The sequence below is a fragment of the Lepus europaeus genome, chromosome 18, assembly GCF_033115175.1.
Source record: "Lepus europaeus isolate LE1 chromosome 18, mLepTim1.pri, whole genome shotgun sequence".
NCBI classification, from domain to species: domain Eukaryota; kingdom Metazoa; phylum Chordata; class Mammalia; order Lagomorpha; family Leporidae; genus Lepus; species Lepus europaeus.
Window position 1 is genome coordinate 12597808 of NC_084844.1, and position 20919 is coordinate 12618726.

The 20919-nt window shown below is 46.3% G+C and overlaps 1 protein-coding gene across 3 annotated transcripts in view; it reads left to right on the top strand.

The window, feature by feature from the left end:
• The window catches only part of PRKCA (protein kinase C alpha), a 420895-nt gene that overhangs the window by 51132 nt on the left and 348844 nt on the right, over window positions 1–20919 (top strand). Inside the window, exon 3 of one of the 3 annotated variants that reach the window (XM_062175254.1) lies at window positions 11730–11920. The exons of the other annotated variants lie outside the window; for them this stretch is intronic. Within the exon in view, the coding sequence (XP_062031238.1) occupies window positions 11902–11920 (19 nt within the window). The 5' untranslated portion in view covers window positions 11730–11901. The remainder of the gene's footprint in view (window positions 1–11729; window positions 11921–20919) is intronic. 3 annotated transcript variants of the gene reach the window in all.

Consider the following 20919-nt stretch of genomic DNA (forward strand, 5'->3'; position numbering starts at 1 on the left):
GGAGCTAGAAGCTTCATCTGGATCTCCCATGCAGGTGATCTTGGGCCATCTTCTGTTTTCCTAGGCTCATTAGTTTGGAAGCGGAGCAGCAGGAACATGAACCAGTGCCTACGTGGATTGGGCGTCCCAGGCATTGGCTTGACCCGCCATGCCACCATGCCAGTGACCTTTCTCAAAGTACCCTCCTGTAATGCCTGGTAGTAAGTTACTGCCACGTCAGACTTCAGTTGTGTCCATCAATGAATGGCAGCCGTTGTAAACTACTTTGTAGGAATAAGCTATGTTTTGAGCCACCTGGAGTCCAAGCTCTGTCATTTGGAGTTGATATTGGAAATGGAAGATTAAAAACGTGCTTTGTGTAAGTTACTGTCCAGGGTCCTGCCAGGGTCCCCCAGGTTTCTTCCTCTAGGACACTGGTTCACAGAAGATGGGCCCGTGCCTCTTTCCTGCCTGTTTGCCCTAGGACTGCCTACTTAACTAATCAGTTTAAGCTCTTCTCTCTTAGGCCACTAATCCTATTTCTCCAGCTGAGAAGCAGCAGGATGATAGTGATGTGTCCCCTAGCTATTAAAAGATGATATTGCCTTGCACAAAAATAAAGTACTTATCTTTTTCTCTGTAAAAGGATGATTAAGCAGAAATTTAATTTTCATTTATGCTTTTGCCTTTTTGTAATATTTCTTTATTTCTCCTAGGGTAGTCAGGGGAGAGACAGTTTTTATTGTTACAGTGGCTGCTGTTTATATTCTACTTATTTTCAGCAGCATCTCAGCGGGATGCCTCCTCTCCTATATGTGCTACGTTTTACCAGCCCTTCTTGCTGGAGGGGGAAAAAAGGAGTAAGAACAGAAATGATCTTCCCTTTTCATTCGGTGTTTCTAAAAAAAAAAAAAAGCTGATTAATTTAAGTATATTTTATGCTGCAGTGTTCAGTGTTCTCCAAATTCCTACAGGTCAAACCTTTTTTTTTTTTTTCCCCTAGTTCAGTGATAATCAGGCAGCCTACTCAGATCCTTTAAACTCCTGCTGTAGGTGCTAATGAAAACCTGGAGAAGTGCAAATGGAAGGCAGGCAGCCGGAGGCCCCTCTTGCCTGGAGAGTTGGCCAGTCCAGGCTTCCCAGGGTCAGCGCTGCAGCTGCTCCTGCAGTGGTCGTGCAGCTCCCGAGGTGCTGCTGCTTTGGCTGCTGGGGTCTGTGTTGGGGTCTGCGCTCCCACCACCACGTTTCAGTGTAGGGTCGGTGCACAGGTGCTTGTCTGTCTGCCTCTGGGCCTCTCCTGTAGGAAATTCTTCGCCATTGCCATGATTGCGACCACCATCATCATCATTTTGACTTTGGAGAGCCAGTTTCACCTCTGACCTTGGAAATCTGCTTCTGAGAATCAACCTTAAGGGAGGGTTGTTTTTTTTTTTTTGGTACAATAGACCTGCCTATTTTTGTTGTTGTTGTTGTTGTTGCTGCTGTTATTACAAATAAAAGAAAGAAATCAGAATCCTCCTTTATGTTTAGTTTTGTGGGAAATCGTTCAGTGATGATGGCTACTGTGTACTCAAGAAGTCCGTTCAGCGTTCTTTCAAATACTGCTTAGTATGGATACGGGGAAATTCTCCTGAGAATACGTGTATGCCCCTTGTAAGAAAGAAGGTAAATTATAGTCACAGTATGATTACAGCGATCTTCTTATTTTGAGGAAAAGAACCCTACATATAGGAAAAACCTGATCAGTGAGGGGGTAAGTGATGAGATGCTGCAAGACTTTTTTTCTTTTATCATTTCCTGTATTGTCCAACTTTTCAAAAAAAAAAAAAAAAAAAGGGAACCAGTATTAATCATATAACAAAGCCCCACATAGGTGGATATCTTAAGGTTCAAAGGTCCTGGAAATGGTTGCTGTGGTGTAACAGTAAAGCTGAAGCTGAACGCTCTTGGGTCCAGAAATCTCCTCTTTGTAAAGAGACTTTGTGGGGCAGGGTTGCTAGGAATTGAAGGGGTTCCCAGCCAGCAAGCTCCTCGCCCTCCCCGCACCTCCCCAGTCTGCTGTGTTTGTGCCTCTTGAGGATCAGCCTAACCTGCTGGAAGAGAGAGAGGTGCTGAGCTACTGTAGACTTTTTCCTCTTGCATCTAACTTGTTCCTGCTGTTACACTTTTTTTCTTTTACTTATTTTTATTTTATTTTGTATTTTTTGACAGGCAGAGTGGATAGTGAGAGAGAGAGAGACAGAGAGAAAGGTCTTCCTTTTTGCCATTGGTTCACTCTCCAATGGCCGCTGCAGCTGGCACATCGCGCTGATAAGAATCCAGGAGCCAGGTGCTTCTCCTGGTCTCCCATGCGGGTGCAGGGCCCAAGCACTTGGGCCATCCTCCACTGCCTTCCCAGGCCATAGCAGAGAGCTGGCCTGGAAGAGGGGCAACCGGGATAGAATCTGGCGCCCCAACCAGGACTAGAACCCGGTGTGCCTACGCCGCAAGGCGGAGGATTAGCCTGTTAAGCCACGGCGCTGGCCTGCTGTTACACTTTTTTTATTGTCACTAATGCTATGGCTGTAGATGCAAAGCCAGCCTTCAATTACTACGAATAATAAGATCTGCCATAAGAGAAGTTGCAGAGGCACAAACAAATCTAAGTCATAAATAATATAGTTTTATATTTAGATTCAGAGTGCATTATGATGGGGCTTGGTATTCTGGTGTAGTGGATTGGGCCGCCACTTGTAATGCCAGCATCTCATATTAGGGTGGCAGTTCAAATTCTGCTTCTAACCCAGCTCCTTGCTAGTATTCCTGGAAGAAAGTGGATGATGGCCACCCATAGAGGTGACCAGAATGGAGTTCCTGGCTCCTGATTTTGTCCTGTGTAAAACCTGGAGGTTGTAATCATTTGGGGAATGAAACAATAGATGGAAGGGCTCTCGCTCGCTCGCTCGCTCTCCCCCCCCCCTATCTGTTGTTGTGCCTTTCTAATAAATGCATCTTTAAAAACAGAATTCATTATGATGATCTTTACATAGAAAATGTGTTAATTAAGGAAGATAGAATGCCTGTAGGACTTTGGAACTAGAACAGCGTTGAATACTGGCTCTACTGTTTATTAGCTGTGAATTTTGGACAAGGTATTTTTCCTAGCAGCATTTTCTCCTCTATAAAATGGAAATTATAATGTGATCTTTATCATAAGGATTTGTGCTTATCAAATAAGAGACATTGTACATTGAAGTTCTTACTATTATACCTGATTCATGGCATGTACTTGGTAGGTGATGGTCATCATGAACTCCTATTAAAGGAAACAGCATAATTTAAAGACATACCACAGGGTGGGCATTGTGGCACAGCTGGGTAAGCTGCTGCTTGGGATGGTGCATCCTGTATTGGAGCACCTGGTTCAAGTCCTGGCTCCTCGACTTGTGATCTAACTTGCAGCAGTGTACCTGGGAGGCAGCAGATGATGGCCTGAGTGCTTGGATTCCTGCCACCCATGTGGGAGGCCAGCATGGAGTTCTTAGGTTTTGACTTTGGCCTGGCTAAGCCCTGGTTGTGGGCATCTTAGGAGTGAACCAGTGGATGGAAGATCACTCTCTTTCTCTGCCTCTTCTCTCCTTTTCACTCTGCCTTTTCAAAAAATAAAAATAATTTTTTAAAAGACACATCAAATGCTGTGCCGCGCAGAAAACAGTATGTATTATGCTAGCTTGGAAGAAGAGCCCGGTCTAGATTTTAAATGGTACTCTGGAAGTGCCAAGTGGACAGCAGAATGAGACTGTTTCCTTATTGAGCTATTCTGATGAAAAGACAAAAAAGAATCAGTGTGATGATGTTATTCAGAATTATATGGTAATTATACCCTAATTATCTTGTGTTTTGTTCATTTAATATTTTACAGTTTTATAATTAGGTCTCTTGAGCATTTTGAGAAGAAATTTATTAAAATGTACTTGTTTGTGTCAAGTGTTCATCTAACTATTTGCACTGGGTGTGCACACACTTTTTTTTTTTTTTTAATTATTTGAGAGAAAGAAGTCTCCCTCACACACTGGTTCACTTCCCAAATCCTTGCAGTAGCCAGAGCTGGCCAGGCTGAAGCCAGAAGCTAGGAATTCCATTTGCCCGGGAAAGGCTAGAATCTCACCCATATACTCTGATATGAACTCCAGCATCCCAAGGGGCATCTTAACTGCTAGGCCAATGCCCACCGAAGTTTGTGTTGGGTTGGGATTTGTCACACTGAAGATTTCCCTGGACGAGAGTCTTAGATTTCTTGAGGACTAAATTTAAGCAATGATTCCCCAGAGTACAGTGGAACTTGCCTGGAACTGAATAATCCATGCCCTTCATGGGTCCTAGGTGGACTTGACTGGTTGCTTAACTGATGCTTTGGGCTAACTGGTGCAAAATGAACAAGAAACCAAGTTTGTTCATGCTCTGGAATATTCTTTGCACATAGTAATTAACAGATGTATGCATGAATAGATGGTAACCTATCTAGTACAGTCTACCCACTCCTTTCTTCAGGATTCAAGCCTGAAGTTTATATAATATTAAGAAAAATAAAACAGAAACAACTACATTGCTTTTCACACTGGCTGGTGCTGTGGCGTGATAGGTTAAACCTCTGCCTGTGATGCCGGCATCCCATATGGCACTGGTTTGTGTACTGGCTGTTCCACTTCCATTCCTGCTTTCTGTTAATGGCCTGGGAAAGCAGTGGAAGGTGGTCCAAGCGCTTGGATTCCTGCACCCACGTGGGAGAACTGGAAGAAGCTGCTGGCTTTGGATTGGCTCAGCTCTGGTCATTACTGCCATTTGGGGAGTAAATCAGTGGGTGGAAGACCTCTGTCTCTGTCTCTCCCTCTCTCTGTCTGTAACTCTGCCTCTCAAATAAATCTAAAAAAAAAAAAAAAAGGAGCAGCCAGGACTTGAACCGCTACTGACGTGGGAAGCTCGTATCAGTCGGTGGCTCTTCCCACTATGCCACAATGCTGGCCTCTCTGGCAGCAACTTGGATAGTTCATGGAACTATAGTGTTATTGGTCTTCGTCTGTTCCTTCCATTCGTCATTCATTCACCGGTCAGCATACACAACAGTACAACAGTACATGTGTTTTTTTACTAATTCTTTTAAATTTGTGTCTTTTACCCCCAGAGTGATGTCGGCATTTTTGCTTTGCTCAGATAACTACAAGATGGCTTCATGGATGACTCATTTCGTGGTCGCAGTCCCAGTGGCCCCACTCCCACGGAGGAAAAGCCTCTCATATTTTCACACTAACAAGTGTGTCCTGATTCATTTCCATAGCTACATACATTGTGTCAATCTGAAGAGTTGGAAAGATTTAAGGGCTACTAGGATGAGAGTACCTTAAAAAACAAACAAACAAACAAAAAGACGAGAAACCACTGTGAAGGAAGCATTCCCCCTTGGTGAATAAGGAAACAAGGCTGACCTTTGTAGTTAGTAAAGACTTCAGCCTGGTTCTGGTCACCCTCACACTGGATCAGCTGATTACATCTTTGCTCAGCTCATCTTAAAGCCGACAGCGAGTTGTTGGGAAATTTAGTGCAAAATTTTATTTTTCTCCACATGTGTCATTTTCCCCAAAATTGGAAAGAGCCAAGTAAATTTAAAATGTTACTTTAAAAGTGAAATTCAAGATAGCTGTCAACAAAGAACTCCTCAGAAAAATTCTAGGGTGACACCAACTTTTCATCACTAACCGTCCAGGCTTGCCTCACTTTAATTCTCTGAAAACCTGAACCCAGTGAGAATGATAAATTTATACATGATTTTGTAATCTGCTGCAAGCTTCTTTAAGAAAATTTGTCACAGTTTCTTGGCACATTCAGACCCGGATTTGATACAGAGAAAATGAGTTTTTCTGTCTCCTTAGGAATATGTCACATCATGTACTGACAGGCCTCTCTCAGTAGACGTAGAATTGGCCAGACGAAGGCCTCATCTCATTTATAGAAAAACCCTGCCTTGGCCACGTGGCTCTGAAACGTTGGCGGTTCTAAGGACTTCTTGTGCTCATTGTCATCTGTAGAGCAGAGCTGCTTTTATTGAGTTCAATGCTGTGTTGTGTTGTACGTGCAAATTATCCAGGGGGTACACTGAAGGATATTGACAGACAACTGAGTTAATTGTGTCCCAAATGCTAATAACAATTCATTCGAGGCCAGCACCAAAAATGTTTCAGAGAATTTTTTTTAGCCTTTTCTCAAGTAGTTGGGAACAGAAAAGGATTATAGATATATTTATAGTAAGCATAAACTTGCTCATGAGCCCAGAAGTACACTAAGCAAGTTTGTTGCAATTATTCTTTTAGAGAGCTGGGATAAATAATTATTTCTTGTAGCCTCTGACTGCTTAACTCCTTCTAACCTTTGCCCGTTGTTTGTATGTCTCTTGTTTAGCTCTGGCTTTATTTTTTTTCCATTCCCCAAATTTATACCAAAATTATAATGGTGACAGCCAGGATACCTTTGAAGACAATTCAAAAACTGTGAAATTATAATTTATGTTTGTAGGTAGGGTGAGGATTGTTTCGTGTCACTCTGAAGTAGCATAGAAGCTGTTCTTTGAAACGAACCTTTGCACTCAAAACACCACAGGGCTTGACTTCCAAGTCGGCAGGGCAGGCTTCCAACGCTGCCCAGCTCTGCTCATCACCAGATCCTTTCCCGCTGGTGGGGGGTGTGGGGGTGGGCGTCAGGAGTGGTGCTGATTGAAACAAGCCTGCCCCTAATTGATGGGAGCTCCCTTTCAGCACTCGGGCATGGGTTGCCAGAAGCACAGTTGAGCCTAGGACTCTTAGTTGCCGCCCCCCAAGATCTGCACCCTGTTTCCTTGTGGCACTGCTAGCATATTCTCTGATGGGAGCTCAGCAGCCATGGCCCTGCTCTCGTGAGGTCCCCAGGAGTGGTGGGGAGCTGTGGACTGGGTGAGGAACTTGTCTGTGGCAGCTGGGAACAGGGATAAAAAGGTGGGAAGGATGCTGTTGGACTGAATCGGTTCGGGAGCCATAGCCAAAGGTCACGTTTAAGAGATAAGGAACGCTTATTTGCTGTGTCTTTCCTCTACGTGTCTTCATGGAAAGTCTCAAAGCCCAGGCTGGTCGTCTGGACAGGATAGATAGTGAAGATCCTCAGCTTTCCAGCGCTTGGCTCAATCCAGGACTTGGAAGCAGCTGAGCCGGTGCATGGTCAGTTCCTACGTGGTGCTTGGGAGAGGGTAGAGGAACGGGTTTGGAATTTCTTGTAGTTGTTTTTGAAGGAATGTCAGGTATAGTCTATGTGATTTTCTTGTTTGTTTTGCTTTCCTATTTGGGGTACAGGATTGAAAATAGAAAGGGAGAAAGGTACAGTGTTAGGCTTCAGTAAGCTCGCAAAGATCTGTGAGCGTTCTGTTTTCATTGAAGATTATTCATAGGGCTGGAGGCCCTGGACGCTGCTTCGCTGGTTCAGGACAGTAGGTAGGAAGGTTGTTTCCGAAGGGGCCTCTGTCTCTGAGTGCACTTGGTCTCGTTTATATTGGTGACAAATGTCCACAAGCCATTCAGCACACAGCATCCTTTTGGGATCTTGAAATAGATTCTCTCACCTTTTGTAGTTCCTTCCAGAGGTGTAAATGTTGGGTTTTGTTTTCCCCAGCACCATGAGCTCTACCCAGTCTTCCTTGTTCTGCTTTTCAAACAGTTGTCTTCCATGGGAGGTGGTTCTTCAGTGTTTACAGATTTACTTTAACTTTCCTTTAGGAAACCGAGGAAATTTGATGTCCCTGTCTTAATGGAGTGATGAAGACAATGATGGGGTAGCTGTTGTTCCTGAGTGTGGTCTCTCTGCCAGGCACTTTTCCAGGTGTGTGTCAGCTCTGACCCGGAACAGTCTGATGGATAGACAGTGTGTGATGGCATCTGCATCACACATCTGTGGAGGAGCGGGGAGGGTTCGCCTCCTGACAACTTCAGCATCCTGCTCTGCTGGGCCACTTACATGGTCTAGAAAGGGTTGAATACATGCTGGGTCACCTCTTGGCCTTGTACTGCTGCTGTCCCCTTGCCCCTCAGCCTGGCTACTGCCTCATACCTCTTTAGGGTGGATGTTAGCCTCTGCTTCTGTCCAGGCAGTAGTACCATAACTTCTGGGGTTTTCTGGTGTAGATCTGTTAGGATTGCCTAGTGTTTGATGCCTTTATTGGATCCTGAGATTCTTAAGGCAGAGAGCAAGTGCTACTCTGTGTCTCACAGTATGGCTTGCAGGAGATCATAGGCAAAGTCCATTGACTGTGACTCCATGGTGGAATGTACTTTTTCTGTCTCTGTTGCCTGGCATTGTGCCTTAAACACGCCTTCTCATTGTTTTACTGTGATAGCATCCTAGAGATCTTAGAAATCATGGGATTCTTAAATGTTGAAGACATTCCTAAAATATCCAGCAAACCCAGCAATTGTATATTCTTTCTCTCATGCTAAAACTCAGCCTGCTGTGCTTCTGCAGAGACTTGGGTTTTGATGGAAAGACATTATACAATTTAGCACGAGCGAAGGTGCTGTGATCTTGTCTACAGTAAACATGGCATGACTTTTGTGGATTTTGTTTATTTCACTCAACCCCTGTATTATATCCTTGTATTACTTTATCTTTACACAGGGCAGTCTTTCTCCATTACGTGGGCATGGAATGAATCGTAGAAGAAACAATGACTGAGTCATACTAGTATGAAACCAGAGACACGAAGTGGTGACTTGCCCCTTTGGGCACTGCTGTGCTTTATACTTGGTAAAACAAACTAGCCACCTAAAGGTAAAGGCAGCACCTTTCGTTCCGTAGGTCGGAAGTCATGACTTCTTAAGCAAGCATTTGTCTATTGTTTAGTGAATTCGTAGTGTTCACAAGGAAGTTCATTAAGAAGGAACACGATTCCAATAACACTGGCTCAGTTTCCCAGATTATGAAGGAGCGTCTTCTGTGTCCTGTGCTTAGGGATGGGTGCTTTTTTTTTTTTTTTAAAGCAGGCTACAACAGCCCAGGGAATCTCCTGCAATCAAAGAGGAAAAGGGTGGTGAGTGCCACTTGCGGTGTAAGACCAGCGTGGTTTGCAGCCAGTGAATAGGAATTGAGGACGGAGCATTTGAATTTGGTCTTAAAGAATGGGTAGGCTGTAAACAACTAGCCCGGTGAGGAGAAGGCGTTGCAAGAAAGGAAGAGTGAGAGGCGGTGGCAGGGCACAAGGGCCAGAAGACACCAGAAGAGGAGCAAGGAGTCAGTGTGGGGGACGCGCAGGGAACGTGGGAATGCAGAGGGTTTGATGTCTGCCAGTTGAACCTGATGTACCATGAGGGTGGTTTCCTGGGGCGTGGGGGCTTCCAGGTCTCCAAGGCTGCTGATCACATGTTAACGTGTTCACTCAACCAGTGGCTGTTCTGTTTTCTCGCTGATTTCCACTTTTCCATTGTAATCTGCAAACCTCTTCCAATTGTAGACCAATTGATGTGATTTTTCATCTGCCTGTGTAGCCCCACCAGCATGTTTGCAGACTGTTTCAGAACCAAAGGATGTAAAAATCTGCTTGGGCCCAAGTTTTGAAAAGCAGGAATTTCTACAACTCCCCAAAGGTCTATGCATAACCCTCTTTTATAGGAAACAAATGCATCTCACACATAAGGAGAGATGGGGGAATTCATGTTTTAAAAGCAGTATTTATCTTTGTGTCTTGATGCTCCTAGAATAGATAGTTGCCTGTGAAAGTGGATTTTTCCTGAGGCCCGCAGGGAGGATCAGCTAGAATCAGAAGGGTGGATTTTATGGAAAGTCCCCGGATTCAGTGTTATATTGGATTCCAGGAGCTATTGAGCAAGACAGTTGGGATAATAGTTCTTGGCATTAGATACGTCCTACAGGCGGGGGAGAAAGGTTTACTCGTCTTGCTCGCTGAGAAAGCCTAATGCAGGAGGAGGAGACAGAGGAGAGGGTGTGAGTCAATGACCTGAGACGTGGACTAAGCGCTTTACACGCATGAGCTCATTTAATCCCATTTCATCAGAAGAAACTGCATCTTAGATATATTTGATGCAAGATTTGTGCTGTTAATCACTAACCTGCTTCTCCTTCCTGGTTTTCCTCTACCTTTATCTTCTCACTTCTTAGAAGATGTTCTATTCACTTCTGCTGGTAGGTTACCTCTTTACATACCCTGGAGTGGTACCTGGAGTGTAAGTCCCACATAATCGTAAATGCTCAATAAATATTTCTTAAAATGAATATGATTCTCTTTGACAGACAATTGATTTTATTCGATGTATGTCCACAGAGAAAACAGGCTTATGAATGTTTAATGCCCCCCGATTATCGCACACTCCCTTATTTAAGCAGAAGCATTACATGCGTGCCAAAGCCTAGCATAAATGATTTATTATGCACCATTTAATGTTATCTGAGCCATGGCTTTTTCTGTTGTTATGAATGATCATTGACAGTAATACAACTTTAATTTTCTTTTCACTTGTATGCAGAAAACATTGGAAGTAGGTAACTGTTGTCTTTGGTGAGTAGTTAGAGAAATAGGAAAGGGGACACGTGTGTTATTCAGTATGTACCCATATAATGACTGAGATATTGAAGTTTGCTTTATTCTTCAGAATGTGATCACTATAAATCTGCCTGACACCAGCCCAAAGATCATCATCTTCCCAGCTTTATTAAGCTCTATTTGTTTTCTGATTTATTAAAAATGACTGTCACATCATTGACTTTTTTTTGATGTCAATAGATGCTCTCTTTATGTATTTTATTCATGGTGCAACTTGTAGTACTTTAAGAAAAATATCTTTCCAAAGCCAAAAGTTTTATCAAACATAGATTGCTATTGGCAAAAAATGTACTTTCAAGCAAAATTTAATTACTCTGTTTTCTGAGTAACTTTTCTAGAGAGGCTTTGTGTAGTGATATGCACCCGGCTATCTTATTAAAAATAAATTGCCTTCGGGTTCTTATTTTCAGGCCTGGTACTGAAGGTTAGAGGTTGATGGGGCAGTTTTCTTTCCTACAGAGATAAAACCAACAGTGAACCTGGAAGAGATCTTAATTGATCCATTAACTGAATTGAGTATATCAATTAGTTGTGGGAAGTTTGTCAAAATTAAATAGCTGTGAGTTTGAAGGGGTGAAATGATGGAACTGTAAGAGAAAGAGGAGAAATGCCGTGGGCTAGCCACGCTGTGGGCCAGCCATGCCGTGGGCAGAATGAATTGCGAGTACCAGGCCTGCGCTGTTGGTTTTCCTGGGAAAAGAGGGTGGGACTCTCACCGCAGTGAATCTTAGGTGTGTCTCTTGTGGCTGGAAGAAATTACCACTGACTCGATAGGATTTGAGATCTGAACAGAAGACACCCGTAAAAACATCAAAATCTGCCTTTAAAAAACACTTCATAGAACAAAATCGTAAGTGAACCATCATCTAAATTATTCAGTGATCGGAGAGGCACCCTTGCACTTCTCACTCGGTGTCGGCCCTGTGGAACAGTAATTCTCACATGGTCTTTTCATGCGGTCCTCTTCCCCTCCCGTCCGTTTTCAGATAATGATGTTTTCAGGACAAAGTAAAATCTTTCAACAGCATTGCTTCCAGGGTGCCACGAGCAAGGCATATAGGACTGGCTTCAGTTCACAGGCACTTGGGGTCTGGTTGTTTCTAACAGGACCACGTTGAGTTCACAAAATCTGATTTCTTTCAAGGCAACCAAAAGGGGCCCATTGTTCTTTGCGGAGGTCGATGTTAAGAAATAAGAAGAAAGAAACCTGCTGTTCAGTTCCCCAGCAGAAGCGTCTGGGCCACCGGCCAAGAATCCCCTGGCTTGGAACCTGAGCTAAGAAAGAGCCCCTGGTCACGTGGCAGATAGAAGGCTGCATGGAAACCTCGAGGCCAGGTGAAAAATGAGGGTCTGGCGGCCAGAGGCTGTCAAACAGGAAGAGAGCGTAAAAGCCACTGCTCTGTCTGGAACAATAGTCAGAAAATGAGTTTAAAATGTCCAGCTTTAGAAATTTAGGGCTTTGCTATTTCTGTTTCTTGCTGAATTTTGAATGTTGATCAGATAAAAGCAACTCATGCTGGGATGAACTGAAAATTTTTACTTTGTGGGCCTTTACGTACTTATTTAATCTCCAAATATTTTCCATCTCTGTCCCAAACACTTCAGTAAAAACCAGCCATAAACCATCCACCTGTCCCTTTGCACTGTTGGGTATGACTGTGTACTCTCTTCTGGGAGAACAGAGAGAAAGAGTAGACTGCTGCCCCCGTCCTCTGAGACTGCAGCGTCCCCGCCTTGGCATCCTCTGCTTCCTCCTTAAGCCCCAGCCGAGTGGCCACCTCCCCCAAGTGCCCTCTGGACCCTTGCAGGGGGAAGCCCACCCCCACCCCCACGTGATGCTGGTTTGCACCACTGCTGCACCTGCTGTGCCCTGCCAGGTAGTCCAGCTTTTGTTCAGGTGTCTTATCACTAGGGTGGAGGACAGAATTCATCACCCAACCCAGCACACTTGAGAGAGTGAATGGAGGAGAGGCATTAATTATTAAGTTGAGACAACAGGCGTAAAATGGGGCTGCCCAGGCAGACCTGGACATATGGTTGCCCAGCTTGTTTATTGTCCTTGAGTGAAGCCTTGAATATCTCCTAGACCTCCACGGTGGCCAGACATAATTTGTTTATTGAATAAAGTAAGAAATCAATTATTTTGATAAGCTTTAATTGGGCCTAGAGATGGTAAACTGAACCCTTCCTGCCCTATGCCACGTCGGCGCTTTATGGAATTGTTTAATCCTTACAGTAACCCTCATGATTAGGTGCTCTTGTTTTCTCTGTTTTTCAGAGAACGATATTGATGCCTGGAGAAGTTATTTGAGGGAAATAGCAGCTGAGTGGGGGGGTTCCAACCCAGAATTTGAACCCACAGGCACCACATTACACAGTAACACAGATCGAGGCAGGGAGCCCAACAGTGTGGAAGACAGTGCTGATTGTACAAGGGGACTGAGTGTGGAAAACGGAATTCAAAGATGGGTTTATTTTGGTGCAAACATCCTTTGAAATGCATGCATAGTTTTTTTTTTTTCATAATATGTGTTTCCATGAACTCTTTGAAGACCCAGTCTGTGTATGTTTCTTCAAGCATTTTCTCCTTAGTGAATCACAGGAAGAAACCAATAATTTCCCACTTATTTCTAACAAAGAGTGGATTTATGATTGTATATGATTACAGAATGTGAGTAGGAAAGAAAAAGGATATGTTGTATGTATTTATTCTTGTAGTGATTCTCTCCAAGTTCCCTCAACTTTGGCAAAAATAACACATCTTAAACCCACAAATATTTCATTCTAGAGTTGATCGTTGAGCATCCTCAGTGCTGGTAGAATTCACTCCAGTTCCAAACTGCCTGACCCCTGCTCTGTGGTCACTCAGGAGATTGGGAGGAGTTGATAATGAAGAGGGAATTGTTATTGATCCTCCAGAAGTTGAGATTCACAGGAGACTATTTTGACCTCAGTGGGAGCCAGCCGGGGGTGGGCATTGAGCCTTAGAGCAGTGGTCTAGTCTGGTGGTATGAGAATGACTCTGGACCCAGGCTGCTCATCTTCAAGTTCCAGCTCTGCCACTTCCACTTTTGTGATTTGAGACCAGTTGTTTGACTCCTTATGGCCAGGTGTGTGTGTGTGTGTGTGTGTGTGTTACACTAGCCACATTGGATTCTCAAGGAATTACATCAACTTGGGGCCAGTGCTGTGGTGCAGCAAGTTGGCGCCTTGGCCTGAAGCGCCGGCATCCCATATGGGCGCCGGTTCAAGACCCAGCTGCTCCACTTCCAATCTAGCTCTCTGCTATGGCCTTGGAAAGCGATAGAAGATAGCCCAAGTCCTTGGGCTCCTGCACCTGTGTGGCAGACATGGAAGAAAATCCTAGCTTCAGATTGGTGTAGCTCTGGCCATTGAGGCCAACTGGGGAGTGAACTGTCTCTCTCTCTGTCTCTCTCTCTCTTCCTCTCCACCACCCCCGCTGTATAACTTCTTTTTTTTAAAGATTTATTTATTTATTTGAAAGTCAGAGTTAGGCAGAGAGAGAGAGAGAGAAAGAGAGAGGGGGGTAGGTCTTCCATCGGGTGGTTCACTGCCCAATTGGCCACAATGGCTGGAGCTGCGCCAATCTGAAGCCAGGAGCCAGGAGCTTCTTCCAGGTCTCCCACATAGGTGCAGGGGCCCGAGCACTTGGGCCATCTTCCACTGCTTTCCCAGGCCATATCAGAGAGCTGGATCAAAAGTAGAGCTGCTGGGACTTGAACCGGCACCCATATGGGATGCTGGCACTGAAGGTGATGTATTTACCCACTACGCCACAGCACTGGCCCTGTAACTCTGACTTTCAAATTAATAAATAAATCATAAAGGAATTACATCAACTGTTAGATATAAAGTTCTTAAAACAGCAGTAGAGCCATACTATTGCTGTTTTGTATGTATTACACAGACTGTCTTATAATGGCCACTAGATATTTCTTCAAATAAGAAAAATACCATCTAATGGATTATGTCTGACACCTGGCAATATTGCCCAAAACCCAGATGGTAGATTTTCTCTTTAAAAGTAGCTTTTTGAGGGAGTGGACATCTAGCCTAGCAGTTAAGACACTCATCGGCACTCATCGGAGTGCCCGGGTCTGACTTCCATTTCTGGCTCCTGTCCAGTTTCCTACCCCTGCGGACCTTGGGAGACGGTGGTGATGGCTCAAGTAATTGGGGAAACCTGGATTAAGATCCCACTTGTGGTTTTGGCCTGGACCTGGTCCCAGCCACCTCAGACATTTGGGGAATGAAGTAGTGGGTGGGAGCTCCTTGTCTATGTCTCTGTCTCTCTACCTCTCAAATAAAGAAAAAGAAAAAGAAAAGTGTGGGGGAGAGGAAAGAGCAGTTCCTCGGGAATGGGAGCAAGACAGTTTCCTAAATGGCCCTGAGATCTAACACATAATAGGCATCTCCTGCTTTTGTTCCATTGAATTGGAAATGTAGAGAAGCAAGAGGCTACCTCCTAGGGCTAGCCAGCTGGGCAGATTGTAGGGGTGGTGGTGGGCTGTCAGTCACCACTAATGATCATGCGGGGATTGTACCTGTCCTGCTCTGCTGTCTATGAGTCTCCCAGGGGCCTCATTTACAAATGCATCCTAGTTAAGCTGCCACCTGCAGCACCAGAGTTCCATATGGGTCTTGGCTGCTCCACTTCCAATACACTTCACTGCTAATGTGCCTGGGAAAGTGGCAGAAGATGGCCCAGGTATTTGGGCCCCTGCACCCACATGGAAGACCCAGAAGCTCCTGGCTTCAGCTAGGGCCAACCTGGCCATTGCAGCCACTTGGGGAGTGAACCAGCAGATGGACGATTCTCTCTCTCTCTCTCTCTCTCTCTCCCTCCCTCTTTCTGTAACTCTGCCTTTCAAACAATTTTTTAAGTATCTCCAGGGGTGGGGGTTTAGCCTAGCAGTTAAGATGCTGCTTAGGACACCCCCGTCAGTGTGCCTGGGTTCCACTCCTGATTCCAGCTTCTTGCAGATCTTGAAGGGGGGTGGGGGGAGTGTGTGGGGGCAGCAGTGATGGCTCAAGTCACCGAGATCCTGCTGCCCATGTGGAAGACTTGGATTGAGTTTTTTCCTCTTGGGGCTGGCTCTGGTTCTTGGGAGCATTTGTGTACTGAACCACCAAATGGGAGCACCCACCCCACTTTTTCTTTTTTCCCCACCCCTGCCTTTCAAAAACAAACAAACAAAAATATCCCCACCATATAAGATTCTAATGCACCATGTCTAGATGGGTCTCAAGAATCCGCATTGACTCTGGCAGTCGGTGGACCAGACGTGGAGAAGCCCTGTTTTAGGTCCAGCGTGTCAGATGTGTGTGTACTTACAGTTCCTTGGCAACTGTAAAATTCAGGATCAGACTGAAACTGCCTACCAGTTAGATGTGCGTGCATTGCATGTATGATTGGAGAAACCCACTCTGAGTCTGCTTAACAAGAGAACACTTGAGAGCTTGAGAGGTTAGGGATGTTTGGGGTGGCACTTGGTGAATCACTGATTTTTTAGAACGTAAGCAGTGATACATCTACAAACATTTTCCTGGGAGGTGCTAATTCCAGTTATGCAAGATTTAAGAAGCTAGTACTTTATTTTGTGTTTGTATGTATTCATTATTGAGACATCCTGAAATCCTGACTTTTTGCTCATTTTTTAAAAAAGCCGATTCCTGCCTTACTGTGTGGGTACATTCTTTCTCAGCAGTTTTCCTAAGAGAAGCCTTGAGTGATGAGCCAGGGTGGCTGGCTCAGGATGCTTGCTGCAGTGTTGTCTGTCTTGGGAGACAATAGATAGCAATCTACAAGAGCAGCCGAGAGAGGGAGAGTAGCTTAGGACCCACACATGTAATAGAAACACATAGCTACTCACCATGGAAATGTAGAAGTGTATTTGTTGTCATGAAAAGATGTTTGACATATGGGTGAGGGCAGACGCAGGTTAAGGAACGTTATTGCAAGATATAATAAAGTTAACATTTACCGAGCATTTGCTGTGTGATAGACACCTGGGTTATATTATTTAATTCTCATCAAATCTATGAGTTATATTATTATCTATATTTACTGATGAGAGACATATGGCCTGGAGAGGATAAATGGTTTGCCCAAAGTCACACAGCCTGTTCCTGTCCCTTAACGTCCTCGTGCTTCAAATGTATGCAATACTGCACCTGCCTTGATAACGACACACTTGCTTATTTGTTTACTTGAGAGGCAGAGAGAGAGAGAGAGAGAAAGGGGGAGAGAGAGAGAAAGGGGGGGAGAGAGAGAGAGGCAGAGAGAGAGAGGCAGAGAGAAAGGAGGAGTTCCCATCTAATGATTCATTCTCCAAATGACTAGTGGCTGAAGCTGGGAGCTCATTCCTACATGGGTGGCAGGGACTCAAGGACTTGAACTATCACCTGGTGCCTCCTGTGTGCATAAGCAGGAAACTGGAATCAGGAGTGGAGTCATGACCCAAACCCAGGCACTCCGGTGTGGGATGCTGGCGTCTGAGTGGCAGTGCCACCTGGCATTCGCAGCTGCCAGGCCAAATGCCCATGCCTCACGCTGCGTTTTGTGGAGGTACACCAGCACGCCCACAGTATTTATCCAAGTGGTAAGTCTGGGGGGCTTTTATTATTTATTTTTGGTTCTCTGAGTTTTCTCACTTTTTTCTCCTGACCACCAGTTATTATTGAAGTTGAATAAAAAATATTCATAATGATTTTCTACATGTAGAAAGCTGATTGGGGCCAGCGCTGTGGCGCAGTGGGTTAACACCCTGGCCTGAAGCGTCGGCATCCCTTATGGACGCTGGTTTGAGACCCAGCAGCTCCACTTCTGATCCAGCTCCCTGCTATGGCCTGGGAAAGCAGTAGAAGATGGCCCAAGTCCTTGGACCCCCTGCACCTACATGGGAGACCCGGAGGAGGCTTCTGGCTCCTTGCTCCTGGCTCCTTGCTCCTGGCTTCGGATCGGCGCCACTCCAGCCATTGCGGCCAGTTGGAAAGTGAACCATCAGATGGAAGATCTCTCTCTCTCCCTCCCTCTCTCCCTCTCTCTCTCTGCCTCTCCTCTCTCTGTGTAACTCTGACTTTCAAATAAATAAATAAATCTTAAAAAAAAAAAAAAAGCTGGTTAATGAGCATTGCTTTTGCCATTCAAGCATTTACATGGAGATGGTCACACAGAAGTGACAGCAAGGAAAGGTGCCATTGAAATCCTTCCTTCTGTTTCCATCCTGTGATAGGATAGCCTGTCTCTGGGTGTGCAACACGTCTTGTCCTCAGGGCTTGGAAGTGAGTGAGTGAGAGAGAGAGAGAGAGAAGGAGAGAGAGGGAGGGAGAGGGAGGGAGGGAGAGAGAGAGAAAGAAAGAAATCACATACGTTTCCATCTGCCTTAAGCAGCCCTTAGAGTCAGCGACCCTAGTGCATCACTGGTGAGCCCCTTTGCTCCCAGGAGTAGGGGCCTGGCCCCTGCAGAGGAGTGAGGGGCCGTGCTCCTGAGCGGATGTCCTCTAGCCCCCTCCTTGGGAGGGGTGGCAGTGCTTCCTGTCCCGGTTAGCAGAGCCAGGTGTAACTTTGGAGGAGGAAGAGGATGGGCCCGGAGGACTCTGGGCACACCTGGGCTGCTGGGCGGGGCTGCGTCCCAGCGCGCCCTGCCTTGTCCTAGGGTTTTCCCACAAAACGCTTCCTTCGCCACCACCTTAGCCAGCACCTGCGGCACTCCCCACTGCCTCACTCCAGAAGGGTCTCCTCTTCACCTCTGCACCAAGCGGCTCTGTGTCCTGTGTGCGGCTTCAGCCTGCCCTCTCGAGGGGCCTGGGCTGCTGGTCTTTGGAGGGACTGTTCTGTCCAGGGTTTGTCCAGGGCCTGCTGGTCTGCTCCTGGCTTTGCCACCTCGCAAGGTTGCGCGAATGTCGCCTCTGCTGTTCACATGGCCTCTTGCTTCCTGGTTGCCATGGCACCAGGCCAGCCTACAGGAGATTCACTGTCTCACTTCCTCCCTCAGCCCCTCTGCACCTCAGCTCTCTGAACCAATGAAGAAAGCAAGTGAAACGGCCCTGGTTGATGCTGTCCAAGGGGCTCAAGATCCCTGGCTGTGGGAAGCCACAGGGGAGGGAGAGAAAGACATAATTAGTGCTGCCGTCTTCCTAAGTGCCTGTTGGGTGCCTGACACCTTGATGCACGTTCTTTACGCAGCTGAATCTCCATCCTTGGTGTGGTGTGCAGCCTCCAGGGGGTAATAGTCTAACACAGGTGCTTACCACCTAATGGGGCAATTTAGGAGTTTACCTTGTACTCTGCAGAGGGTGCCTGGTCAGCAGAAGTTCTGGAAGAATCAGTTGGAGAGGGGGAGAGAACAATTGGAGTCAAATTAGAAATTAGCCCATTTGTTGGTATTAAGTTCCTTGGCCTCTTTAGTTATCACCATTTTGCCAGGAACCCCTTGAGCCTTAGAGACTCGATGGTTGTGGCTTTTCTTGGCAGCAGCAGCTAGAGTCGGGGGCTGGACAGTGATGTGATTAGGGGGAAATGAGCTTCTTTCATGTGCGTTTTCCAAAATGGAGCCAAAGACACCTCCACGTGGTCTCTTGGCCTCTGACTGACCTGTTTACTGCCGCCTCCCCATTGAAGCAAGTTTACCTCTTTGGAAAAGACAGTGCCTGCCTATTGTATTCCGGATGTTCTGAGTAAGCCACATGATTTTTTTTTTTTTTTGACAGGCAGAGTTAGAGAGAAAGGTCTTCCTCCCGTTGGTTCACTCCCCAAATGGCCGCTACGGCTGGTGCGCTGCGCTGATCCAAAGCCAGGAGCCAGGTGTTTCCTCCTGGTCTCCTATGCGGGTGTAGGGCCCAAGGACCTGGGCCATCCTCCACTGCCTTCCCAGGCCACAGCAGAGAGCTGGACTGGAAGAGAAGCAACCGGGACAGAACCAGCACCCCAACTAGGACTAGAACCCGGTGTGCCGGCGCTGCAGGCAGAGGATTAGCCTAGTGATCCGCGGCGCCGGCCAAGCCACATGATCTTTTAACAGGTTGTATGTTGTTCAAGCTTTTGGGGCTATTCCTGAGGAGTGTGTGTGTATCTGTGTCCCCTCTGCCATATTAATAGTCCTTGGTCAGGCATTAGTTACAGCAGTTAAATGCAACTCGGGACTCCCACATTCCATTCAGAGTGCTAGAATTTGAGTCCCACTTCCAGCTTCTTGCTGATGTGCACCCTGGGATGCAGCAGGTGATACCTGAGCACATAGGTCCACGCCACCCACATGAGACCTGGATTGAGTTCCAGGCTTCTGACTTTGGCCTGGTTCAGCCCTGGCTGTTGCTGGCATGTGGGGGATGCACCAGCAGATGGGAGGTCTCTCTGTCTGTCTGTGTTTCCCTCTCTGTTTCCTCTGGGCGTGTTCTGTCCTTTAGTTCATCTGCCAGGGGAATGGTAAACAGAGTCAGTGAAGATATAAGCATGTCAAGAGGAGACACTCTGGTGGAAATGTCACAGCCCCTGGTGGCTCAGGCCAGCCCTGCCCACAGGATCCTTGTGCACCTTGCAGACCTGGGTCCCTGAGATAGTTGTGAACTTAGATGCTGTTCTCTGCCTGGATGACATGTTGAGCTGTGAAGATCAACTCAGGTCATGGATAATGAAGTGTAGGGCACTTGTAGAACATGATTTATGATCTCAACTGAGATTCCATGGGCTATTCCATACATATGTATTGACTTCCTTCAGTGTGCTGGCTGGAGAGCCGTCTGCCAGCTGTCCTCAGGGTGCAGTCCCTGGGCAAGTGGCCTCGGCCTGATTGAAATTCAATGTTGTGGGCCCCCTGGACCCTGCTGAATCGGAGTTGCTGGGGCCAGAGCCCGGGAGTCTGTGCTGAGCAGACCCCTCCGGTGACTCTGATCCACACTCAGCATTGAGTAGTACCCCAGTGCAGAAGGAGGGACACAGAAACAGACATGCTAACTGCTGTGAGGCAAGCTGGCATAGGTAGCAGACAGAGGAGGAGCAGGTCTGCTGGGACAGGGGCACTGGCTGCTTCTACCCTCTTCAAGCTCTGGGTTCTGTGTACTAGTGCAAGGTGTGCAGGTCTAATGGATTGTCCCAGGCACCTGGAAGAGGTGAGAGACTGTCTCTGGTAAACCCTTACCCTGTTGTGGCCCTTGTGTAGCACCTGGCTGGGGGTGGAGAAAGCAATCCGGACCTCTCTGCAGGTTTCCTATGGCACAGGCAGGCAGAGGGATCCTGCAAAAGCCAGACAGAAGGGACGCCTGGAACTCCAGCACCAGGACAGCTCCCAGCTTCAGTTCAACTCTTGCTGGTC